The sequence below is a fragment of the Homalodisca vitripennis genome, unplaced genomic scaffold (genome assembly GCF_021130785.1).
Source record: "Homalodisca vitripennis isolate AUS2020 unplaced genomic scaffold, UT_GWSS_2.1 ScUCBcl_758;HRSCAF=3428, whole genome shotgun sequence".
Taxonomy (NCBI): domain Eukaryota; kingdom Metazoa; phylum Arthropoda; class Insecta; order Hemiptera; family Cicadellidae; genus Homalodisca; species Homalodisca vitripennis.
In genome coordinates this window covers 165,444-189,708 of record NW_025776925.1, presented here as the reverse complement: position 1 = coordinate 189,708, position 24,265 = coordinate 165,444, and the positions used below count along the sequence as shown (strand labels likewise).

Sequence of the window (24,265 nt, the reverse complement as noted above, 5' to 3'; positions counted from 1 at the left end):
CTGTTTTTCTATGTGATCTATAAATTAAGGGCAGACCATCCAACTCATCATCGGCATCTAGATTATCACTAATAATGGTATTATGTTCTACCGTTTCTTGGGCCTGCGGTTGAATGTTTTCAGAAATGGGTGATAGATTTGGAAACAACTCAAAAAGTCCAGGACTTTGAAAATCACCAGAGGTCGATGGCCCAGCTTCATTAAAAGGGGACTTGGACAAAAAAAAATTATTTTTAACATTTATTTTTTTTATTTTTTTTTTTATTGTAGTATGACATTTTCGGAATACAATGATATTAATATTATCACTCACAAAAATTTCTAAATGCTTCAAATAAATTTTTGAAGTTGCCTCTGAAACGCCATTGACGGCTGTATCCAGTGTTGAGCTTTCTTATAGTGCTGATTTTACTGATTTATTATTTACTTACTCTTAGGTTTTGTTTCTCTATGACCTTAGCAGTTTTGACAGCTGTCTGCTTGTTTTGTTATTGTCAATTGTTTGTAACCTAGCAAACTTTGTTTTTCTGACAATATTTTGTTATTATTGGAAGTTGACTCAGTGTTTATAGACTTTTATTTCAAAGTGATCTTTGATAATATAATGACTAGACCTAAAGGAATCTTTAAAAAACGTACCAATAAAGGTAATAGGTTTTATAAAAGGTTACCTTCAGTTTCACCAGATGAAGACTCAACAGTTAGGCCTCGGCCTACTACTCCAAAAGTTGTAGTGCCACCCAGTTCTTCTGAGAAGAAATTAGGTAGTAGTGATGACTAAGGAAAGTCGAGTGAAGAAAAGAAGGAGAGCTCTTGGAGAAGAAGAGGAGAATGATGAACATTATGTTCCTGGAGGTTTTTAGAGCTCAAGTATTGTGAAAAATATACTTTTTATCTAAATTTTTTGGTTTTTTGCGTTTTTCCCGAAAATTTTGATTTTTCACACAAATGACCCGTTTTCTCTGAAAGTACTAAAGATAACAAGCTGAAATTTTTACAGGATGTTTAGTACTTATCTATAATGCTACTGATCTACAAAGAAACAATTATAACAAATATTGACTTATTAGGCCTCATTTTACTGAAAAATAGTCTATATTTCAGGGTTATTTTGAACTCGCTAGATAAAAAAAATCATAACTTGGCCAAACAGAGTTATAAGTTCATAAAAATAGATCAGTAGCTTTGTATAGGACCACATAGTAAGTGATAAAAATATCAGGTTGGTATCTTTATTACTTTCTAAGATAATGGGACACAAAAGTACCTAATTTAACATGGGTTTATATGGAGCGTTCAAGTCCCCTTAATAAAGGTTGTACGTGTTGCTTCCCTCGAAGGAGATTTGATTATTGAAGGGGAAGATGGAGATCTTAGTTGGCCACTTACTTGTGATAGAATTGGGTCATCCTCCAAAATAACTTCAGTGTTTTCATCAATGATGATAGAGATTTCCGTAGGGATAGAGGAAATGCTGTTACCTTCCAATTCGTTGTCTGAGAGGCCAATTTCATCACAAGACCTTCCACTAGGAATTTCTGCAAGTAAAACATCTTCCGTCAGCTCGTCAGCCAGCCTGAATTTTCTGCGAGACATGAAAAATACAATATATTTACTAAGGACTAATGTTTAAAGTTTTAATATAAAATCAAATATATTGGTTTTGATTTGTCTGCTAAATAAATAATATGATATTAAAATATACTATACAGGTTATGTTCCTTGCCAAGATAACTAGGCATGGTGGTATTATAGGGGTACCACGCATATTTTACCTATAAAATATGCAACAATGACAAACTAGGTATTTTACAAGTGCTATAAACCTTCTTGAATATATTCTTTTGCAGGAAATGATATAGCTTACCTTTGATATTAAAATATAACTGCATTGAAAGATGACAAAGCAGCAGTAATCCACCCTCTACGCAGTGCCGTGTCTTCCCGGCTTGCAACTGCTTTGTTCCACTAAATAATGCAGGCTACTAGTAGTTCTGCTGAAATCCGCTAGGTTACATCACTAATCAGATCAGTGATGCGGTACAGTCACCATACCACAATGCAGTGAGCCAGGAAAAATAATGTTCTATCTGGTATTCCTGTAATATCACTATGAATCAAAGGGTTAAGCTTACTGCACCTACAGTCTGGCCCTGTCAAATGACTTTGTAAGCTCAGTTTCTTACTCACCTCTGACATACGACCAAACGTCTTCCTCTTTTTTTGTTTTCAATGCACCAGAAATCACTTGAAGTTCCTCTCCACGATCATCACTATCGATTTCCATCACTATATTAAATAATTACGTAAAATGTAAACAACACAGCCCTAACTAACTAGAGTTACACAAACATAACCTCAAACACAGCGATAATGTCCAAGCAGAGTGACAGAACTGATCGCGAATGGCGGGCTTGTCACTGGTCACGTGACTAATGGTTGACTTGCCTCCTTTTTTCCCTGTAGCTAACTTACTTAGCCCCCTTTTTTCCTGTACGCTGTTTTTTCATTAGCTAATTTGAAGGGACTAAGCTCGTTTCTTCCCTGTAATATTTTTATACAAGAAAAGCTATCAAGCGAATCTATCGAATGGCATCATAAACCAACTTTGAAAAAAATTAACTTAGCTCCTTTTTTCCTTGTACCCTTCAAATGTTAAGCGCAAGTGTTGGATTCATCCTATCAATCAAAGCAGAGAATACACGGGGACATTTTACACTCTTTTTGAAGAACTAAGGCTTGATAGTTGTAAGTTTATTAACTTTTTCAGAATGTCCACTGAATCCTTTGACAAACTCCATGATAAGTTGAAAAATGAAATTCAACATCAGAATACTAAAATGAGAAACTCTATTCCTTCAAGAGAAAGGCTTGCTCTAACATTGAGGTAAGTAGTAACTCAAAATATATACCTGACACTTTTCATTGATATTTCAAATGTAGGCCTACTGAACATTAGTGATTACATATTTTTGTAACATTTATTTATAATCTATAATAAATAAAACCAAAAGATTCTTACAACAATAAAACAAGAAGTCCATGATTCCGAGATTTTTTTATCTATGATTTTGGAACTGATTTTTGAAACAACTTTTAGGTAAGTAGGTAATGAAAAGTGCAATTTTTTTAGATATCATTTTAAAATGGTACAGATAGCCATTCAAGAAAGTGTAGAAAACAAATAAACGCACAAGTTATTTTTTTAATATTAATTTAATTTTTTTACATGTTACCTTGAAACCGAATACTTTAGATATGATAAAAACTTGATGTAACTAATTAATTAAAGTCATAACTGGCTTCTGAATAGGAGATTCAGCTGGAGAAGGGCTCGCCGATGGATAGTTCTCTGGAGATGTGGTTGCTGACGTGTGGCCAAAATCTTGATAGTATTGTGCAATTTGTTGTTGATGTTCAAGTGGCTGTCCTTTCGAAGAGCGTGCCTGCTGGTGGTTTGAATCACTGTTATTGGGATTTTGATTTCGATTTTCGTGCAATTGATGAATTTGGGGATTGATGAATTTGGGGTGGTTGTGGGGTTGTTGTGATTGGAGGCTGTTATTTACGATGAATTGGTTGGGATAAGACAATTGGGAAGTGCGACATGATTGATACTGTGGAAAGGGATAGTTGTTCGGATAATAAGAAGATGTTGGCGGGGGAAGTAGTTGAAGTTAAGCAGTTTGTTTGCGTTTATTGTCTATTTTTTTCATTACTTCCAAAACACCCATTTGGAATTCAAGAATTTCACTGTCATCGAACTTGTGCAAATGCGGCAGAAGTACTTGAATATATGAAATATGAGGACTTTGTTCTTCTAATGTTTTTATCATTTTGAGTTCAACCTCATCAGGCTGACGACGTCTTTTGTTTTCTCGTGGTTTGGGCTCCGTAAAGGTAGGCTTCTTGGGGGTAGTTGGGCTTCGGGTAGATTATTATCAGCTTTGTCTTCATTGTTGTCTGTTCTAAATTCTAAACTTTCTGCAACTTCCCTTGACTGGTATAATTTATTTAAAAATTGCATCTGGTCAGCGTAGATGTATTTCTTAATATTATGGGCACTAGCTCAACTTTTCTTACACTCTGCTAGTTTCTTCTTCGACTTCGAGAATGCGTCCCGAAGATTGCCCCATCTCTTTATTACTTCTTTTCCTGAAACAATTAAATATAAATGTAGACCAGGACATTTGTACAAAAGAAACATCAACCTGGATTTTAAATAACAGGCTGAAATTTGGTGAAGATGGTAGGTATACCATCCAATACAACACACTCAAAGTATAAAAAAGCCACCGAGGACAACGACCGTGATTTAGGATATTATAAAATATCTGTGTGATGAAGCATCTTATTGTAGGAGGAATAGTTTGTTTCGCTTTAACCTCCTGAGTCCAGAGTGGCTAATACTAGGCACTTGTCTTGATAGTACTTGAGACCTGAGGATTTCAATAAGATTTAGCAACTATGACCGAAGTGCCTTTTATTAGGCACTCTAAAAAATTGGCCTTGAGTCCCGAGAATTTTTTTCTTTAAAATATCATATGACATGATAATAACTTGTCTATAAACAAATGAAAAGAGCCAAAAAAATATTTAAAAAATTCTGTTGTGCCTTATTCTACCCTTTTTGATTGTCCTAATAATAGGCACTTCGGACTGAAATGGGTAGAAATGGTATAAAAACATAGTACATCCAGTTAAACCATATATTTTATTGAGTGTCAATTAACATGAGTACAAAAGAATTAAAAATACTGCACTGAGCTATCGTAATCAGACTTCCATGGTTTCTGTTGATTTTTGAGTTAATTAAAAATACTAAGTTAATTAGGATTTTTAAATCATGACCCTCAAATTACTTTGTGTGGTATTTAGCAAAACAGTTCCTTCCATCTACAAGGCAAAGATAAACTTTGCACTGTGTACAAAAAACAGTAGATTTTTTTAAACACTTTGGAAGAGCACACCTCTTTTGGATTTTCTTTGTCACCTCCGGTAAGTGGGTGGCGCCTTGCAGTCTTTTCTCTAAACATGGGCCCGCACTCTTCCTACGATCCAAAAATCCTTCTTCTTGGTGTCCTTGATCTTCATCCCCATTTTCATCAACATCCAGACGAACACTATTCTTCTCAATCATGGATTTACCTAATTCCAACTTGAAATGCCTGAATTGAACAATGTCCTTGGGAGATACTCCTGACGATTTCTTAATCTCCCTCATCTGAAGCCATGCATTTCCTAGGGCTACATCAAAAAAGTGCAATAAACATCTAACTGTCCATTTTTTAGTTCTAGATCTCGAAGGGCAATAAGATAGTATTCTGTCTATCAAATCCACCCCTCCCATATTTTTGTTGTATGACTGCACCACACTTGGTTGGGACACTTGAATATACCTCTTCTCAGCCTTTGACCACCTTTTAACCTCACACATGGGCTCAACGGACTCATTAGTTGAGATCATAGTTACGGATTTGTTATCCAGCCACTTTGCTATCGCACCATCGGCGCGAACACTGACAGTGGCTGAACCCCTACTTTGGCTTTTCTTAAAAATCTTGTCGTCAGGAAGATCATTATCCTGGGGAAGCCTATCCTTCCTTAAAGTCCCTGAGCATCTAATTCCACGATTAAGAAGTTCTTCAGCTAATCGTACAGTATTAAAATATCTGTCGATGTAAATGACATGACCAGGAACTAAAGACCGAGTTAGATAAAGAACGGCAGACTCACATTGCCAAAAGCTTCCAGCAATATCTTGAGTAAAGGTGGTCTGATTCTGGTAAACCACAAAGTCACATATAATCCCAGTAGGATTAGCCAAAACAAATACCTTAATTCCTAAGGGGTTGGGCTTGTTGGGAATGTACTGTTTTAAGTCACTTGTGCCACTGAAGGGTATCATCATCTCATCTATACAGATGTGTTGATTTCTGGTTTGTTTTAAGTATCCTAACAAAACACGGTCAATCAGTGGTCTTATTTTCCATAGCCTATCGGCTTTCCTTTGCTCTTCATTAATGTCATCATCAAAGACAATTTTTAGTGAATTTCTTATTTGAAAAAAACCTGTCCCTAGACATATGATCAGCAACTACAGCAACTCTCCATTCCTTGTCCCAATACATACGTATTTGGGGCAACTGTAGGGATGACATTACAAAATTTACTCCCAACCAAACTTTGAATTCTCTCAAAGATAAGTTCAAACTTTTACCTGTCTTAAGTACATAAGTCTGGTTGCTTTTCTCCACAAATTGTAAAAGAATATCATCATCATAATATAGTTCAACAAACTTCTCATTACTCCAATTCGTACAGTCCAGTGGTATATACGAAGGTTCGTGAAGAGTCACAGGATCAGGAGAAAAAATGCCTTTTCTCCATGGTTCGGCAGTAGGTATGTTCTTTGTTCTCTTGATTGGTGGTTGCAGTTTAGTATTTTTCTTCCTTTTGGCTAGTTGATTTTTCTGAAAACAATCAATAAAATAAAATAAATCATGTACTCAGTTAAAGTATTTCGTTCATTCAGAAGAAAAGTGACACAACTCAAAAAAAGTAAATTTTACAGGAGAGCGATTTGAAAATTGTGCTTTTTGTAATTAGTTTTTCGTTTAACAGAACTGCAACCTTTAATCCAAAAGTCATTTTATTATTTATATCAGTTAAATATAGGGCATTTAAATTAGCTTAATATAAACCATGAAGTTTGTGTTTATTATTTTTTTAATTATTTATTAATTTAATTTGAGTTGTGTCAATTTTCCTGTAAAACCGCTTTTCATTAAAAGGTTAACTTTGAAGATGGTAATGACACAAAAATAAGTCAACGGGTTTTTAATGACAGTTAACTTTAATTGAAACAAAAAAATCAGTTAGTTACTTAGAACTAAACCTCCAAACATCATTGGACCTATTTTAGATGTTTAGAAAAATAGTGTTTTCAAATATTAATAACAAAATACATTCATTTACTACCACTAGTTACTACCAATAGTTTGGTCTTATATAAAGTAACTAATGCAGCACTTTTTAATATTTAAAGAAGTATTTTCTAATGGAAATAAAAATCATTAACACAAACATAACATTGTTGTTAAACACAAACGTTACTGCAAAAATTTAAAGTGAGTTATAAAATGGTGCATAGCAACTTGGAATAACATGTTTTTCAAGTAAGTATTGTAAGTCTTTTTTCTTGTTAACTGAAATTCCCAGTCTTTGCTCGTATAATTTTTTTAAAGCAACATCTGAACAATGCACAGGAAAAACCTGTTGTTTCTTCTTTGAACTTCTGGTTTTCTTCTTAGTGTGACTCTTCTTGTTGTCTCCGAATAAATCCTCGTTTTCTTCAATATCAATCTGCTGGATGAAAATTTCTTGAAAGTCAACTGTGTCATCATAAGTTGTCTTGTACTTGATTTTAAAGGGAGAATCTTTCTCAACTTTAATTATTTTGATGTCATTCATTGCAACAGTACATCCTGAAATGAAAAGATAACTGTAAAATGTTTAATTATTATCTTTTTAGATAGAATAGGATAAAAAGTTGGATTTAAAAGTTTTAGTATGTTAACAAAGTGTAGGAAATTAAAAATAATCCGTTCGAAGTAGTTAAATATGCGTTTAGAAAAAATATTTAAAACGTAAGAAAATGCAATTCTTCCATCTTGATTGCATATCTATGTGCCATAAATAACTACTCTTTAACATACATTTTTCAGATTAAATATGAAAAGGAAAGATGGTTTAAAAACGTAAAAGAAGATAGTAAGTTTAAAAGATTCTTAAAAATTGTGTAAAAAGTATTAAAGTTAAATTATTGGTTTCACATGGTAAAGGCTGAGTAGGGTTAAACTATGTTTGAACCGGTTGAGATTGTTTTTGCAGTGAAATAATAGATGAAATCCCTTTATTGGTCTGCTCATCACTAGAATTATTTTATAACTCTCGTTTCATAAAAGTGTCTAAATTATATTATAACAGTAAGCAGCTTACCTGACACATTAACTGTAGAGTTACATCCAATGTTTGCCCATAGGTCTTTAAAATCCAAGAAATCTTCATGACTTAGTTCATTGACTTTATACGGATTCCCAGTTTTTTTTGCAGTTTTGATCAATGAAATGTATTGAGCCGGGTGGTAAATTGGTCCAGACTTCAGACATTTCTTAATCTGCTTCTCAATCATTGCATGTACATTGTCCCCCTCGTTTTGACTATGCCCTTTTATTAGGAAATTGTGAGTTATAGACTTAATTGGCAGTTTGTCCACTGCATATAAGTACATAGAAAACAAATACTTGTTTTTCTGTTGGCCGCTGCAATTATCAGAGTAAAATATAATTTCAATATCGTTTTCGCAATTTTTAACTTTTTCACTGAGGTATTTGTAAATGCATGTTCCAATTTCGCACGAGCCTCTGGCTCCTTCGCCTTCATGCCAAGTATAGCAGAATACGGCATCATTTTTCAGCTCACAGACAGTCAGGTTTAGCATATTTAATTTAGATTTATAATACATTAGGGACACTTCCCCCTTTGGACACTGTAATACAGCTTGAAGGTCATAACAGGCAACAATGGTGTTGACACTCACTGAGTCTTTGTCAGAATTTTTTTTCAATCGAGATAGATCTTTTTCCATAATATGCTTTTCATATTCCTCTTGCAAACTGGTCTTTCTCTCACCTTCAGCTGTCTCATATGCATGGCACAGCTCACAAAGGTCTTTTTTTGGAACAAAAAAAGAAATATTATACTCTTTGGTGAATTATCGTAATACTTTTTATAATTTCCATGAGGTTTTTGCAAGCTTTTACAATGTTCAACATAATCACGATGTAAATCACTAATTGTTTTACCACCTTCTATGAATTCTCTGGTTGTGTTTGCCCGTAGATAGTGGCTCTCAATTTTAGGAATAGATTCTATATGACGCCTGATGCCTTCATTTATTAACTTGTCTTGATCAGTTTGATGCTTATCATGTTTACCCCTCAGATCACCAGCAACAAAGCCACTTGAGGCGTCTTTCTTATCAATAACGGTTCTAATTGGTCTGTCATTGATCCCTAGGGTGTTTCTGAAAAAATCTTTGCATACACGAACTCGCTTATCAGCAACATCAAAATAAAAGGCTTGGTTTGGTTTTCTCTTATTTCCCTCTCTCTTGTACTGGTAAGTTGGTTGTATGTTCTGAATATGTGATGCTATGAAATCTCTTTGGCGGGAAAGGTCACCAAGTGCCCAATAGTTTTTGAAAATTGTTTGACGTTCATCAGGGTTTATTTTGGTTTTACACTGGATTCTACATCTATCATTGCATGGTGGTTTTATTTCCTTTTTCTCAATTAGTTTTCTGGACTTAGATGATGATTTATATTCCTCTCCAGAATTTCTCAGCTTTTTTGCTTTACATTTCAACCAGTTGTCTTTGTTTAGTGACCTTTTCTTTCCTTTTTTCTTTTGGAGATCAGTGTTATTTTGTTCCAAGAATTCAAAAACATTATCATTTTCTTCAAAGATCTCAGGCTCCTTTTCTTTAGTATTTACAACAACTTTGTTTCTTCTAGGTATGTTAAATATTTTGTTGGATATTGTTTGTTTTTTAGGGAAATTAAGGTCATTTTTTGGCTCGTAATTTGGATCTTCGTCAGAATCATCCACGTCATAATCATTTTCACTGTTAGGGTCATCTGAAAAAAGATCTCCAGTAGCTTCGTTATCGGTTTTACACTTTCGTTTGGGTCGAACATTTTCTTGGTTAGACTGAGCTGATGTCGTTGGCAAATTAAGTTTTTTAGGCACACATTCCCTGCTTTTGTTGGTATTTTGTGAAAATTCACTAACACACTGTTTTGATGTCGAAGGTTTATGATTTTCTTCACTGTGAACTTCTTTAGAAGTACATTCTTTAGGAATGACATCAACATAACCCTGAGTTTTGTCTTCAGGTTCAGCTTCCCGGGTTTGTAGGATCGTTGAGATTGGCTGGGTTTCAATGTGTTCAGTTAAAAGTTCATTTGTAGTTTGAAATATGGCTTGAACCTCATTATTTGGGGTTGTATTTGGAATTTCCTCTTCATTAATCACTGTCCACTCATTACCACATACAACACTATTATGTGAATGAGGAGTAGGCCTATAGTCTGTAGAATTGCCTTTTTGTTTGGCTAATTTTAAAATCAGGGATGTTCTATTGCTCATTCCTGAGACTTAAACTGGCTGTTGTGATGCCTTCACTAGAAAAAAATGTGTAACCTAAAAAAGTTCATAAATGAATGGCACACACAGGCAAGGCATTTTGTCTGTATGTGGCATTCATTTATGAATAAAATGTATATTGTTTACTGATAGTTTAACAAGAAAATAAATCGTAATAGTACTAACAGTGGAATATTTATAATAAATTATGAACTATTTTCGCAATACAAGTGTCACAACTCAAAATATTGCACTGTTGGTATAACATTGTGATTTAGTTTCTTGCAAAAGTTCAGAGTTGTAATGACACATCTCAAAGTCTGCCACTGTGGAGGTATAACAAAATGAAAAAAGTACAATGATTTTCAAGGAAAAGTGACACATCTCAAAATTTGGACTTGTGGATGACAAACAAAATTGAAAGTCAAAGCTATATTCAAGGAAAAGTGACACAACTCAAAATCTGTCATTATTCTAGTAAACAATATAAACATGTACTTACAAAATATTACAACCAAACAGGCACAACTCAAAAAGTGTCACTTTTGCAGAGAAATTATAGCACTTCACTCCTAGACAGTCAAGTCACAACTGAAATGTGTCAGTTTTGCTAGAAAAAACATAACCTAGAATGTTCTAGAAGAAAAGTGACACTAGTGCACTCTAGTGGGAGCAAGCAGAGTTTGAGTTGTGACGTTTTTGCAGTGAAAAGAATAACTTATTTCAAGACTATTAAACCAATAAAACCCATTTAAAAAAATTTTGAGTTGTGACACTTTTCTTCTGAATGAACGATTTAATAATTTTCAACAGAATTTTAAGTAGAATGTGTAACCATAGTAATTACATGTATTTTGTTTGTATAAGTTAGATTACATTAGGTTAGGTTAGGATAAAGAAATTTGATGATCAAGTTACCTTTACTGCTGTTGATGTTGTGGGTTCGTTATCGCTGTCACTAGTTGAGGGATGATAGTCAGGGTCGCTGTCAGTATTGTCACTCCAATTCGCTTGAAATAAAGATTGCTCTCTTGTGCTGGCACTGAGGACATTATCTTCATTTTCTTCATCATTGAAATCCTCGATCTCAGAATCATCAGTCCCAAACAGACAAGCATTGATTTTTCTTGGTGTCACTGTAAAAAAGTTTATACTGAAATTCAACATAATAAAGACCGAAGTTACTAGTATTAGGTATTAGTAAAATACTGCCTTTTGGTCTTTAGCCCTGTGTGCCTAATATTAGTCACTTAGATTGCACAACAATTTGTCCTATAAAGAAACTGATTATTGTTGCATTTAATACACTACATAATAACCTTGTGATGTGTTTATGACATATAAATATAACTTATAAAGTAAAACAATGGTTTTATCTACTTACATCGTTGATTTGTAGAGGATGATTTTCTGGGTGGTGTTGCCATCTTGTTTGTTTCAATGCTGTGTCACACTGACGCACCCTAGCGGTGAGTTGAGGAACTACATCAACAAGGAACATTCTAACCTATACAGTGCTACCCCCTATGGGGCAGTCTGATAACCAGCAAGCCATGGAGAGAATTTTGAAGTTAAGTGACTAATACTAGGCACTCAGGAATTTGTTTAAGTATACATCAGTTTACGCTCAGGACTCAACTGAGTTGTAGTTAATGGCCTAGTATTAGTCACTTAGGAGTTAATTAGAAAAAACAACAAAAATCCCTGGGTCTCAGGAGGTTAAATGTCAGGAAATCCATGTTGAAATGCAAGGCACCAGTGTCACGTCGATAACAAGATTTTTTTTTATTGGATTTGGCAATCGCATTTCTATATTCCTCTGGCGTAAAGATGGTTTCATGTTTGCGCAGGTTCTTTTCGATGATACCAAAATCTCGGTCTGAGTCCAGATATGTGTGCCCAACTTCTGGAAATTTGTGATCGATTAATTTAAATGTACCATTCTGCACCAGGTGTTGGTATAAGCAGATCTGTGAAAAAGTTTTTGTTTTAGCCACTGCATGAGTCAGACCAAATAATCAAATGATCTTTTGATATTAGGACTTCATCAAATTCCAATGCTATTAGAAATATCTTTACTCACCCTTCGCCGAGCAATGTTCACCACCTTTGTGCAAGCGTTGGCTAAAAATGGTGTTTGTTTGTTGTAGTCCAGCTTGTAGAACTCCACTAACAGCTTCTTCTTTTCATCGTGGGTAAGTTCACCACATTGAAATTGGCATGAGCAGACCCTTGCCTGAAAAAAATCGCATAACTATATTTTATACGATTCATTTCACAAATTATTATTTAAAAATATGATTTTAAAATTTTTTTTAACATTCTTGTATGATAATATAAGCTTACAGGAACAATAACTTTTGTACATTTTCATACAAATGTAAACTGAAGAGCTATTTTTACAGATATGCGATTTGCAGCGTAATCTTAGGTATTTTTTGCTCTATAAAATATATAAGTATAATCTAAATCGTTAGAGAAAATTTTATTTTAAAAATTAAAAACTTATTTTTATGGGTGGTTTGCCCAAATTTGAAGAAAATCGGTGTGGTAGTCTTGGGTTAGTTTTTCCACATACATTTTTCAGCAGCAAGTGCTTTATATCGAGACAATGGCGTTTAGAACATTTTACAACTTACCTCGCCTGGTGGCAATTTTCCAGGGACAGGCTTCTTGTTTTTTGAAATATACGGCTCCCCGTGGTCCTTGGCATCTTTACGTACCTTACTCTTCCAACTTTGAACGTTAAGTTTACGTTTCTTACCACTTTTCACATGATTAACGTCGCCGGGCGGCCATGGCGCGGCGGTTAGAACGTTTTGTACCCACGCGGCGCGTGGCGTCTTCAAAAAATACCTCAGTTCAGCAGACGATTTTTGTGGTACCAACCTAAAATATTTCAACATTAAATATACCGATGTGTAGAGGATGTCGTCTAGAACGTTTTACACTGAAAAACTCCACTTTGGATATTTTGTCGCTTGGAACGTTTTAACGCGGACCCATTCAAATGTTTTAAATACTGTTTCTGGCTTAAAGTAGTATTTTGTGTATTTTAAAGCAGTCAGTTGAGTTCGGCCTTTGTGCGAAAATTTAAATATAATAACCAAATTCATATATCAAAACATTAAGCATTAGACTGCATCAAAATATTAGACATCTTCCTTCTGTTCTTGAATCATTGCAAATCAGACTAGAAAATCTTAATCCAGACTTAGTAGTTCTCACCAAACATAAATTGGGCTCAAGTCTAATAGGCCATATCAATATTCAAAATTATGGCATATAATCTTATTACACTAGAGAAAACTTTCAAGGAAGAGGTGTAATGATACTTGCAAAGAAAAACCTTTTAAAATTTAAGTCAGTAAATCTTAAAATAGTTTCAGAGCAGATGGAAGACAAAATTTTTGAAGTTTGTATGTTGGCATATGTAGAAAAGAATAGAAACATGCTGTTCTTGGGATTTTTTAGATCGCCAATTACTTTAAATTAGTGTATTTTTGTTAACAAACTAAATTTAATATTGGAAGCTCTATGTTCTAAATATAATGATATAATGATTATTGGAGATTTTAATATAGATATGACGTCCTGGGTATGACGTTAAACTGCCTCTTCCCACCTAACCATTCCCTAATTCCTACCAAATCCCCCTCCAGGGTCTTTTAAGTACCCGTCCTCTGACCGTTCCAGTACATGGCTCGCTGGGAGTGCTTAAGCCGGTACTAGATGCCCTATCTGGTGTCGGTGAGAGCTGATGTGAGCTTGTCTCTGCCGAGGCGTAAGTCATGTACTGGTTCAGAAGCCAGCCACTTCGGTCCTTGGTCAGGAAGTGTTCAGTAGGCAGGGGTGTCGGAGCCCCTGTTGCCACGTGCGAGTCCAAGTTGTGCGCGTATTCCCGACTTGGTAATCGATCGAAACCGGGCCTCGGGGAACTGAGGTAGGGTTGTCCCCCAAGCTACGGTTTGTGGGACACCCGAGGGCATGCCCGCTCCCGGTGAATCGGCCCGCACTACTAAACACGATGCGCTGGTGACCTTATGTATGGAAACTCAAACCACCCCACCCTTAGGGCAAGAATTCGGAGTAAGAGACAACGATCCAGAGAAAAAGCGACAGTTGTCAGATTCTGAAAATGAATCGTATATCAAACAAAGGAAAGTGGAAGAAAAAGTAAGAGCTGAAAATATGAACGTTCCAACTCCACTATATCTAATCGTTAGTCACAAGGATGAGGGCAAAACTCTAACGAAGGTTAGTCCTTTCCTTATTAACAAAGCGTTTGTTTCCTCAGGCGGTCAACCTAAAGCTGTGAGCAAATTGAGGAATGGAACTATCTTGGTGGAGGCAGCGAACCACATCCAAGCCAAAAAATTCCTTCAGATGACGAGTTTTTTCGATCAGGTGGAAGTCGTCGTTCAACCGCACTCCTCACTGAACACCTCCAAGGGGATCGTCTTCTGCCGTGACCTGATGGAGTGTAGTGAGGAAGAAATCAAGGACGAGCTGCAGAGTGAAATGGTTACCGATGTGGTCAGAATGCTTCGGACCGAGAATGGGAGAAAGGTCCCTACTCCTGGTCTAATTCTGACCTTTGCATTTCCCCAACCCCCAAAAACTATTAAGGCTGGGTACTTATCCTTGACGGTACGGCCCTACTTCAAAAATCCGCAGCGGTGTTTCCGTTGTCAGAGATTCGGGCACTCTACTAAGACGTGCTCGGGACCCGAGACATGTTCCCGTTGCGGCGATGAAGGCCACCAAGAAGACGGATGCAAGAACGACGTCAGATGCGTGAACTGCAAGGGTAAACACGCGGCGACCTCTAAGGAATGCAAAGTTTACTTAGAGGAAAAGGAAGTATTGAAGATTGTTACTATAGACAAACTTTCCTTTAACGAAGCCCGTAAAGAGTATAGGAGAAGAATCGCTCCAACCCCTAAAAAGGGAGTCTCGTACTCCGAAGCTGCTTCAGCCCCAGTCCAATCCGCACAGTGCCCGTCATGTACTGCTTTAGAGGGTATGGTTCTCAAATTAACAGAGCAGGTTGCCGCTTTGGTTAAACAGCTTGCAGCCGGTACCGGACAACATCCGTTGGCATCCACCAGTAAGCCTTCCCAAGCAGTCCACACGCCCCATTTTAAGTCCAACACACAGACTCAAGCTCGCCCAACAGCTACTTCTACTTTCAGAGATAAGGTGCAACAAAATACGAAATCCACCTTGTCTTTGGAAGAGAGGAAAAAACTCACCGACAAACTTAAAAAGAACATAGAAACAAAATCAGAAAATAGATCAAAATCCCTAGCAAAAAAGACTAACTCATCCTCGTCCAGATCCTCACAATTATCACTCGATGATGATATGATTGAGGACCCTTTGGAGATGCAGACAGAGTTCCAAACTGTTCATGGTAACTTCCGTCCTGTATCTAAGCAAAGAAAAAAAATTACGATGAACTAGCACAAAATAAAATATATAATATAATATAAAATGCTGTTACAATGGAATATTAATGGTTTGAGAAGCCACTTTGAAGACTTAAAACTACTTATAAAGACAAGAAAACCTAAATTTATTTGCCTACAAGAGACTAAATTGTCTCCTCTTACTCATTTCAAACAAAATGGTTATGACATCTTTCGCCTAGATCATCACCAACAAATTGCCTGTGGAGGTGTGGCTATTCTAGCAGATTCTTCTGTTAATGCTAGAGCCTTGACCATCGTCACAAACCTCCAGGCAGTAGCAGTATCAATTGATGTTCCTTTTAAATTAACCATCTGCTCCATATATATTCCACCTTCCCCTTTTGATTTATCTCTTGATGATCTACGTGATCTGTACAGCCAACTCCCTTCTCCTTTCTTGATGGTTAGTGATTTCAATGCACACCATCGCTCTTGGGGTTCCAACCATTCTGATCGGAGGGGTAATATGGTTGCGGGATTGTGGGATGAAGTGGCAGCGGTCGTTCTTAATGACGAGTCGGCCACTTACATGTGCCCTAGGACTGGCATATGGTCGGCAATCGACCTGTCAATCTGCAGTCCGGTCGTGGCAACTCGAGTGCATTGGTCCGTACTTCCCGACCTGTCAGGGAGTGACCATGCGCCCATTGCCGTGGCTTTTCAATCCTTTCCGTCTTCGACAGGCAGGTGTCCCAGGTGGAAAATTAAGAGGGCTGACTGGAACGAGTACAAAAAGAACATAGTTTCTCAAACTACTAATATAGAATTAAACGACATAAATACAGCCACTGAATTATTTACATCTAATATTATAACATCCGCAGAGCGAAGCATTCCAAAATCCTCAGGTTCACCAAACAAACGCCAGGTTTCTTGGTGGTCTGAAGAATGTTCGGCGGCTCTAAAGGAACGTCGAAAATGTTTAAGACAGTTCAACAGATCACCGAATGAAGAAAATTTAAGTAGGTACAGAAGAGCACGGGCAAAAGCAAGACAGGTTTTTAGACAGAGACGGCGGCAGTCCTGGCTGGACTACACAGATCTAATAAAACGAACAACTCCTGCATCTGATGTTTGGAGGAAGCTTCGATCTGTTTGCTGCAAGACCTCCCCACCTTCTCTTATTGCTCTGAAAAATGGTACCGATGTGGTAACTGATCCCTTGACAGTTTCCAATTTACTCGGCTCACATTTTGCGGAAATTTCAAAAACGTCATCTTACAATAGGGAGTTTCAAAATTTCAAAACAAATACAGAAAGACATCCTCTAAATTTAAATATTAATAACAACTCTCCTTTAAACCTTCCCTTTACCATTGATGAACTTGATTCATCACTAAAGGCGACATCAAATTCTGCTCCAGGTCCCGATAACATACATTATGCCATGTTGCGGAACCTGACGGAGGATGGAAAACAAGATCTTCTGAAATTATATAATAGAATATATTTAGAAAACACATTCCCTAATTCATGGCGTCGCTCACACATTATCGCTCTCCAAAAACCGGGCCAAGATAGAACTTCTCCAGGAGCCTATAGACCAATTTCGCTTACTAGCAGTCTCTGCAAAGTATTCGAAAGGATGGTTAACAAACGCCTTGTTTGGTTTCTGGAGAAAAATAATCTTCTTTCACCTTCCCAGTGCGGATTCCGACAAGGCCGGTCTACAAGTGACCATCTACTTGCCTTGGAATCGGCAATCCTGAATTCTTTTATTGAAAGAATAGAGTTGATCGCGGTATTCTTCGACATTTCGAAGGCTTATGACAAAGCTTGGAGAAGGGGGATATTAAATGCTTTAATATCTTGGGGTGTAGGGGGCCACATGGTTTCTTTCATACAGGGCTTCTTGTCGGAAAGAACCATACAGGTCAAACTTGGGACAACCATTTCCGATTCCTTCACGCTGGAAAATGGTATTCCACAAGGTAGCGTTCTAAGCTGCACTCTGTTTGCCATTGCAATCAATAACATATCGTCCTGCGTTACCCCTCCTGTGCGCTGTTCTTTGTTTGTAGATGATTTCTCTATTTACATCTCTACAAAGAGGCTAGCGGTGGGGGAGAGAGAGCTTTACAGCTTACCATCAACAGGCTTGAGCAGTGGTGCGGAGTGACGGGTTTTTCTTTCTCGCCACCTAAAACAAAAGCAATAGTTTTCTCCAGAATGCGTACCGTTGAGCAGCCAACGCTCTCTTTGCTGGGTCAGAGAATCACTACTTGTGACAGTATCAGATTCCTGGGTCTCACATTTGATACCCGGCTAACTTGGGTGCCTCACCTGAAAGACCTAAAAGATCGATGCGTGAAGCGCTTGAACATACTGAGAGCTTTAAGCGGAACAAAATGGGGGGCTGACAGGACATGCATGCTCAGGTTCTACAAAGCCACCATCCGTTCCTGTCTAGATTATGGATGTCAAGCATATGGGTCCGCAAGACCCAGTGCTCTCAAAATGCTTGACCCAGTCCATAATTCTGCTTTAAGACTGGCCACTGGAGCTTTTCGATCTTCTCCTATTAACAGTCTTCTCGCAGAAACGGGAGAACCCCCTCTTTCGCATAGACGACAACAACTGTCCCTAAATTATGTTCACGCTCTTTCAGGGAAGCCAGAAAACCCTGCGTATGAACCGGTCCTGCGAAATCCACTCTATAATTCTTTCCTAGCGAGACCAAATCTTCCATCACCCTTAGGCGTTAGGGCCAAATCCTACGCTTATGAAATAGGCCTAAACGATTACCAGTTTAAAGTCGTTCATCAATGTGATATCCCACCCTGGAGCGTCTCAATGCCTACAACTATTTTAAATCTCTCTAGGTTTAAAAAAGTCTCCACTCCAGAAACAGTCTACCAACAAGAATTCCGTCAAATACTAGGCAGCCTCGCACCTTGCGATGTTGTCTATACTGACGGGTCAAAGGAACGTTGTAAAACTGGATGTGCTTTCGTCACTGGGGTAAGACGATACGGATTCCGTCTCCCCAACGACTCTTCCATTTTCACGGCCGAATTAACAGCCATCCAAAAGGCCCTAAATATAACGTTTCCTATGACTAAAAAATTGGTTATCTGCAGCGACTCCCTTAGTGGTATACAAGCCATCAGCGATATGTATTCCAAACACATCATCATCCGCGAAATATGGCATTCTTTGTCTTCCCTTCAGTCCGAAGGTGTTGCTGTCTTTCTTGTCTGGGTACCTGGTCACATTGGAGTATCCGGAAACGAGCTGGCAGATAGAGGAGCTAAGGAAGCATTACAACTCCAGCCTTACACCGCACGGATGATTTCTTCCGACATTACCCCGGTAGTGAAGGGCAAACTGAAAGCCAAATGGAATAGCGATTGGCGGGCAGTCGTCAACAACAAGTTACGGCTTATTAAAGACTGCGTTGGACTCTGGGAAACAGCGAACCGCCCGAGTCGTCGTGAGGAGGTTGTGTTGTGTCGCCTGCGGCTAGGCCACACGCTTCTCACACATGGCTTCCTCATGAGTAGAGATGATCCTCCGGTCTGCGACACATGCGACACTGTTATTACAGTTGAACATATGCTTGTTGACTGCCCTCGCTACTCGGTACATAGGCGCAACTCGAATCTGCCGGCTTCGTTGAACGATATCCTTTGTGATGACGAGACGGCAACTCAAAGACTACTATGTTTTCTAAATACAACGTCGCTGATTAATAAAATATAGTATTGTGTTAAGTTTATTTATTCTGATTATCCATTGTTGTTAATATTTATAAATTTTATTGTTTAATTTTTATCTATTATTACAGCTGCCAAATTAGCCCCTTTACAGCTACCTTGGTGGCAGTAAAATGTGTTAAGTTTTTATAGTTTATTTAATTAATGTTATGTTCCTTGTCCTTATTTATGTTCTATTTATATTTTTAGCCTTTATATGGGTTATGACCTCTCTACAGTCTTTCCCTTGTTATATTTATTGTTATCTAGTTTTAAGTTTAAATTATTTACTCACCTACTTGTCGTAATTCGAGTTTTTGTTATCTACAATGTAATCTTTATGTACCTAATTGACACTACCAGATACGAGTAGGTGTCAATTCTTTCTTGAGGGCAATGATAACCTCAGCGTTTTTTGCCCCTTATAAAAAAAAAAAAAAAAAAAAAATAATATAGATATGACTAAAGCCCCCCACACACCTTCGAACATTTCACCCAACCTGACCTGGCGTCGTACCCAACGCCCAACCTGTCAAGTTAGACGTTTACCCCCACACTGTCGAACGTGCGATCGAGCAGGTTGGGTGTCTTGTCAGTTGTATTATGGATTTCGAGACAAGTGTAGCTGTTTGTGCTGGCGCTTTTTGTCTGAAACGACAAAAGAAGAAAAAAGATCGACGCTTGTGGTCTAAAAAATGGTTTTTTGGACCGGAGTAAGTTTAGCCATATGTCGCTTCTTGCTGAACTTGCCATTAGTGAGCCTCAAGACTTCAAAAATTATCTAAGGATGAGCGAGGAAAGCTTTGAATATCTATTCGGAAGACTGTGTGAGCACATAGAAAAAGAAGATAGCCTTTTGAGAACCTCAATTCCTGCAAAAGAACGTCTTGCAGCCACTCTCCAGTTTCTAGCCAGTGGTAGGAGCTACGAGAATCTGAAGTTTAGTTGTGCAATATCTCCGCAAGCACTAGGAAAAATCATACCAGAAACTTGTGCAGCTATTTTTGATGTTCTAAAGGAAGATTTCTTAAAGGTAAGTACAAATATTTGTTAATTAGTTTTAACTCACTCTTTTCTTCTTACATTATTATAATCCATAATTTACACAATTGTTTTTTGAGCGCAAAATTGGTTATTGTCGCGCGAGAATAAAGCAGGAGGGTACGAAATGAGTATAACCATCTTCCGAGAGCGACAATAACCTATTTTGCTTCAAATTTATCCTATTACGTTATTACTTATTTTTTAGGTCTAAAAAAACACACATAATTTCAGAAAAAAAATTTATTTTCAAATCTATCTTTTATAAACTTTTCAAAAACATCAAATTTAAAGTCATCAAATAACAAAAAAAAAGCTGTAACAGAAGATGCTGTTGTCAATGTAATAGCCTATTATAAAACAAAACGAACAAACAAAGATGAAAAAGCAACTTATTATACATTGTCCTCGCTGACACCGGGTAGATTCAAATACTGTTTGAGTTCATTCCGAACTTCTTGTTGAGCAGTTTTTTCTTGAATCGCTAGTGCTTGACCTGCGGTAGGTTTAGTTGCTGCCGTTTGACTTTGAGCAGGTTCTGGTAAAGAAAAATTCTTAGGACAACGTACAGTTTGAGGTGAAATATCTACTTTTTGTTGCTGTACATGTTTTTGCTGTACTTGTTGTTGTAGATGTTGTCGTTGTACCTGATGTTGAGTAGGGTTGATTTGGCTTTGCACATAATATGGGTCAAAACTGAATGTCTGATGTTGATAATTTTGATCTTGTAAGAAATATTCAGCGTCAGCCGGCCTATACGGATATGGATTGTTGTTTTGATTAGTGTCCATAAAATGGTTAAGTGATGGTATATTCCGTTGGGTTGGCTGTTGTTCTGTCAATATGGCCGCAGATGCTTTCAAACTGCCTAACTTACCGTGGAACAAAACATCAGATATAAGCTTTTCTGCAATTACTTGTTGTTGACGGTCCATATCTTCCAGTTGGAAGCCCACGTTGTTTCCAAAAGCCCGGAACTTATTCTGATTACATAGGACAGACGTAGCTGTATCCAAAAATCGTTCTTGTTTCTTTTCAAAATCAGATATCTTTTTTCGGTTTGTTCGAGTAGTTGATCCTGGGTTAGACCTACTTGATACTGATGGGCGACTTACTGGTGTACTTGATGGTGATGGGCGTATATCAGCGTGTATCCCTGTAGATACGTCATCTTGAGCCTGTAAAAAACACAAAAACTGGGTTTAAAACAGTTATATATAACAGCACGTCAATCAATATTACCTCAATATAACATTGTTAATTTTAATATATTATAATTTTAACTTTTATGTTTACTTTTTGCAGTTTCCTTGCAATGAATCGGACTGGATGAACATAGCTGTGGACTTCAAAAAGTACTGGCAAGTTGAAAACTGTGTCGGCGCTATAGACGGAAAACACATAGCGATTCGTCAACCTCCGAAAAGTGGGTCATACTACTACAACTACAAAGGGTTCCACAGCATTGTTCTTTTTGCTGTGGTCAATGCTAATTATGAATTCATCTATGTAAATTGTGGTACTAATGGAAGAGTATCCGATGGTGGCGTACTTATGGAAACTGATTTTGGAGAGTTGCTGGAAAATAAGGAATTGCACTTGCCGTCACCAACAAGCTTCGATGACAGGAGAGACGTTTGCCTCCCTTTTACATTCCTTGGAGATGAAGCTTTTCCTCTGAAGGAAAATCTTATGAAGCCCTATCCAAACAAAGGAATCACCCACGACGAAAAGATTTTCAACTATCGGATGTGCCGTGCTAGGAGAGTGGTGGAGAATGCGTTTGGCATCTTAGCGACTCGATTTAGAGTCCTTCTTTCGACAATGAATGTTAGTGTAGAGAGGGCAGAAATCATTGTTTTGGCGTGTTGTACTTTACATAATTTTCTACGCCAGAAAAGTCCAACCTACCTAACTCAAAGTAGTGTGGATTGGGAGGACACTTCAGCAGGCCAGTTAAATGAGGGTGAGTGGAGGCAGAACACGCAAGAACTTCTTGGGTTTAAAAGAATGAGGCGGGATGGCAGAGAACAATCAATTGCCAATGCAGTTCGAGGTTGGTATAAAAGTTTCTATAACAACGAAGGAAGTGTTGATTTCCAAGAAAAAATGATTAATAAGCGTTGACAGTTCGGTATTGAGTGTAAACAAGTGCGATGATATAGTTAACAACAACAAAAATTATAAAATATGTTGATTTTGCTATGTAGTCCTATCTTTTTCAATTTGATAACTAAATATTGGTGAACTTTGTACATTTTTTCTAATTCGTTTAGATACCATAACTGTGTCTTATTTATATTTTAATTCGCTAACTTTGGAAAAAAGCAATGTTGTAGTTTATTTAATTATATTGAACTTAGAAAAAAACTAAAGTGTATTTGTTTTCCCTTTAACGTATGCCTAAATATTACTGTATTGCAATTATATATTGCAATTTTGATTAATATATTCATTCTTGAAATTTAACTTTTATTATGTAAACTTATTAGATAAAAAATTAACTTATATTACCCTTCAAACATGTGCCAAAGAGCTTTTTGTCACCCACGATATTTTTAATATTGAGGTATGTTACTCTGAAGACAGTTCTAAGTAAAAATAAATAGGAAGGTAGATAGAAGTAAAACCAAAACAGATGAAATTCCTAGGAAATATACGCGTTTATTCATCACCATGAGCAATGCTCAAGGCTACACCTCTGTGGGGTTAAGTTAAATGACTGAATATCTATAAATGTTAGAAAACTTGCACAACATTAACACGCAAAGGATATGAGTTTTATCCTAATTATTTATTATTATTTATTTATCATAATTATTAAATAGTTTTTATCTTGGGGGCAAAATTATAGTCTATTGCAACGTACTACGAAATTAAGGAATAAAGTTGAATTTTTCAAACATCATTGACATAATGTTATACTGTTTATATATATAAATTAGTTTTGTGCTGTTTTTAACTTTAATATAATTTATTGTAATCTAACAACCGTACGAGGTGTTGTCCAAATAATGACCTAGCGCTCAATCCTAAGTAAAAATAAGGAAAGTAATAAACAGTAAATTGGTAACAATTAAACTGACACTTACTTTGGTTATTTCGTCCTGCGTTTCCGCTTCCACGTCGTCCACTCCTTCTTCATCTTCTTCAAGGGACGCAATACTTCTGGATCTTTTGCCGATCGAAGATACACCTTTCCTGACTACCTCTTGGTCTGTTATGAAAAGCAGTAAATCAAAATACCAAAGAGATGGTTCATACACATCATCCTGACCACTTCCGGTAATCTTTGATTTTTCAACCTTTTTCAGCTCTCTTCGGAACGATGCCCTCAAGGTTTCGATTTTGGATTTGACAAATTTCTCGTCGCAATCCGGATTAACTTCCTTGCATTTTTCAACGAGAACGGAATATCCTTCTTTTCTGATATTTTTGTTGGAATAATTTTTACTTTTTATGTCCCATAAAGCTCGTTGCTCCCTATAAAGTTCAATAAACTCACACCAAAATGGTTTATTATCGTTAAACGACATTATGAAACTGGCCTCGCTCCGAAAAAAACAAATAACAAATCTAGTACTACGCCACTGCACTAGGGAAACTGAGGTCTAGCCAGTCGAGCCGCTCGACAGTTCCCCCACACACAGCCCAACATGACAGGCGCGCGGTTGGAGTTGGGTGGTGCTGTCGTACCCAGCATCCAACCCAACAAAACCATCGCGCATGTTGGGTTGGAGCCCACACACTCTCGAATATGTTCGACAAGACGTTGGGTTCCCAACTGCTCGACCAACATGTTCGATAGTGTGTGGGGGGCTTAAGAATACATGTACTAGTAGGGAA

General features: G+C 37.2%; 3 protein-coding genes and 1 pseudogene across 3 annotated transcripts; all 4 read right to left on the bottom strand.

Moving 5' to 3' along the window:
• Positions 1 to 3,241: 3,241 nt before the first annotated feature.
• Positions 3,242 to 5,911, bottom strand: LOC124370999 (annotated as a pseudogene).
• A 47-nt stretch (positions 5,912 to 5,958) lies between these two features.
• Positions 5,959 to 11,716, bottom strand: LOC124371003. Its single transcript, XM_046829313.1, has 3 exons — positions 11,594 to 11,716; positions 11,128 to 11,345; positions 5,959 to 6,473 (listed from the first exon to the last, which is right to left on the bottom strand). Exons 1-3 carry the CDS (start codon positions 11,634 to 11,636, stop codon positions 6,033 to 6,035), a joined length of 702 nt encoding a protein of 233 aa, XP_046685269.1. The 5' UTR covers positions 11,637 to 11,716; the 3' UTR covers positions 5,959 to 6,032.
• On the bottom strand, positions 6,530 to 8,771 carry LOC124371002. Its single transcript, XM_046829312.1, has 2 exons — positions 8,002 to 8,771; positions 6,530 to 7,487 (listed from the first exon to the last, which is right to left on the bottom strand). The coding sequence occupies exons 1-2, from the start codon at positions 8,648 to 8,650 to the stop codon at positions 7,126 to 7,128; spliced, it is 1,011 nt and encodes a 336-aa protein (XP_046685268.1). The 5' UTR covers positions 8,651 to 8,771; the 3' UTR covers positions 6,530 to 7,125.
• Positions 11,717 to 20,647: 8,931 nt separating the features above from the next.
• On the bottom strand, positions 20,648 to 23,969 carry LOC124370998. The gene is made up of 2 exons (XM_046829308.1): positions 23,467 to 23,969; positions 20,648 to 21,597 (listed from the first exon to the last, which is right to left on the bottom strand). The coding sequence occupies exons 1-2, from the start codon at positions 23,953 to 23,955 to the stop codon at positions 20,815 to 20,817; spliced, it is 1,272 nt and encodes a 423-aa protein (XP_046685264.1). The 5' UTR covers positions 23,956 to 23,969; the 3' UTR covers positions 20,648 to 20,814.
• Positions 23,970 to 24,265: the final 296 nt, after the last annotated feature.

What these genes read in the sequence shown, in the direction of transcription:
- LOC124371002 (XM_046829312.1), bottom strand. Translation starts at nt 8,650, where the DNA reads ATGGAAAAAGATCTATCTCGATTGAAAAAAAATTCTGACAAAGACTCA. An exon ending in CTCTACAGTTAATGTGTCAG is followed by an intron (nt 7,488 to 8,001) that starts GTAAGCTGCTTA and finishes TTTTCATTTCAG; the next exon opens with GATGTACTGTTGCAATGAAT.
- LOC124371003 (XM_046829313.1), bottom strand. Translation starts at nt 11,636, where the DNA reads ATGGCAACACCACCCAGAAAATCATCCTCTACAAATCAACGAT. An exon ending in ATCCTCTACAAATCAACGAT is followed by an intron (nt 11,346 to 11,593) that starts GTAAGTAGATAA and finishes ACTTTTTTACAG; the next exon opens with TGACACCAAGAAAAATCAAT. An exon ending in CAACATCAACAGCAGTAAAG is followed by an intron (nt 6,474 to 11,127) that starts GTAACTTGATCA and finishes GATTGTTTTCAG; the next exon opens with AAAAATCAACTAGCCAAAAG.
- LOC124370998 (XM_046829308.1), bottom strand. Translation starts at nt 23,955, where the DNA reads ATGTCGTTTAACGATAATAAACCATTTTGGTGTGAGTTTATTGAACTT. An exon ending in ATTTACTGTTTATTACTTTC is followed by an intron (nt 21,598 to 23,466) that starts CTTATTTTTACT and finishes TGTTTTTTACAG; the next exon opens with GCTCAAGATGACGTATCTAC.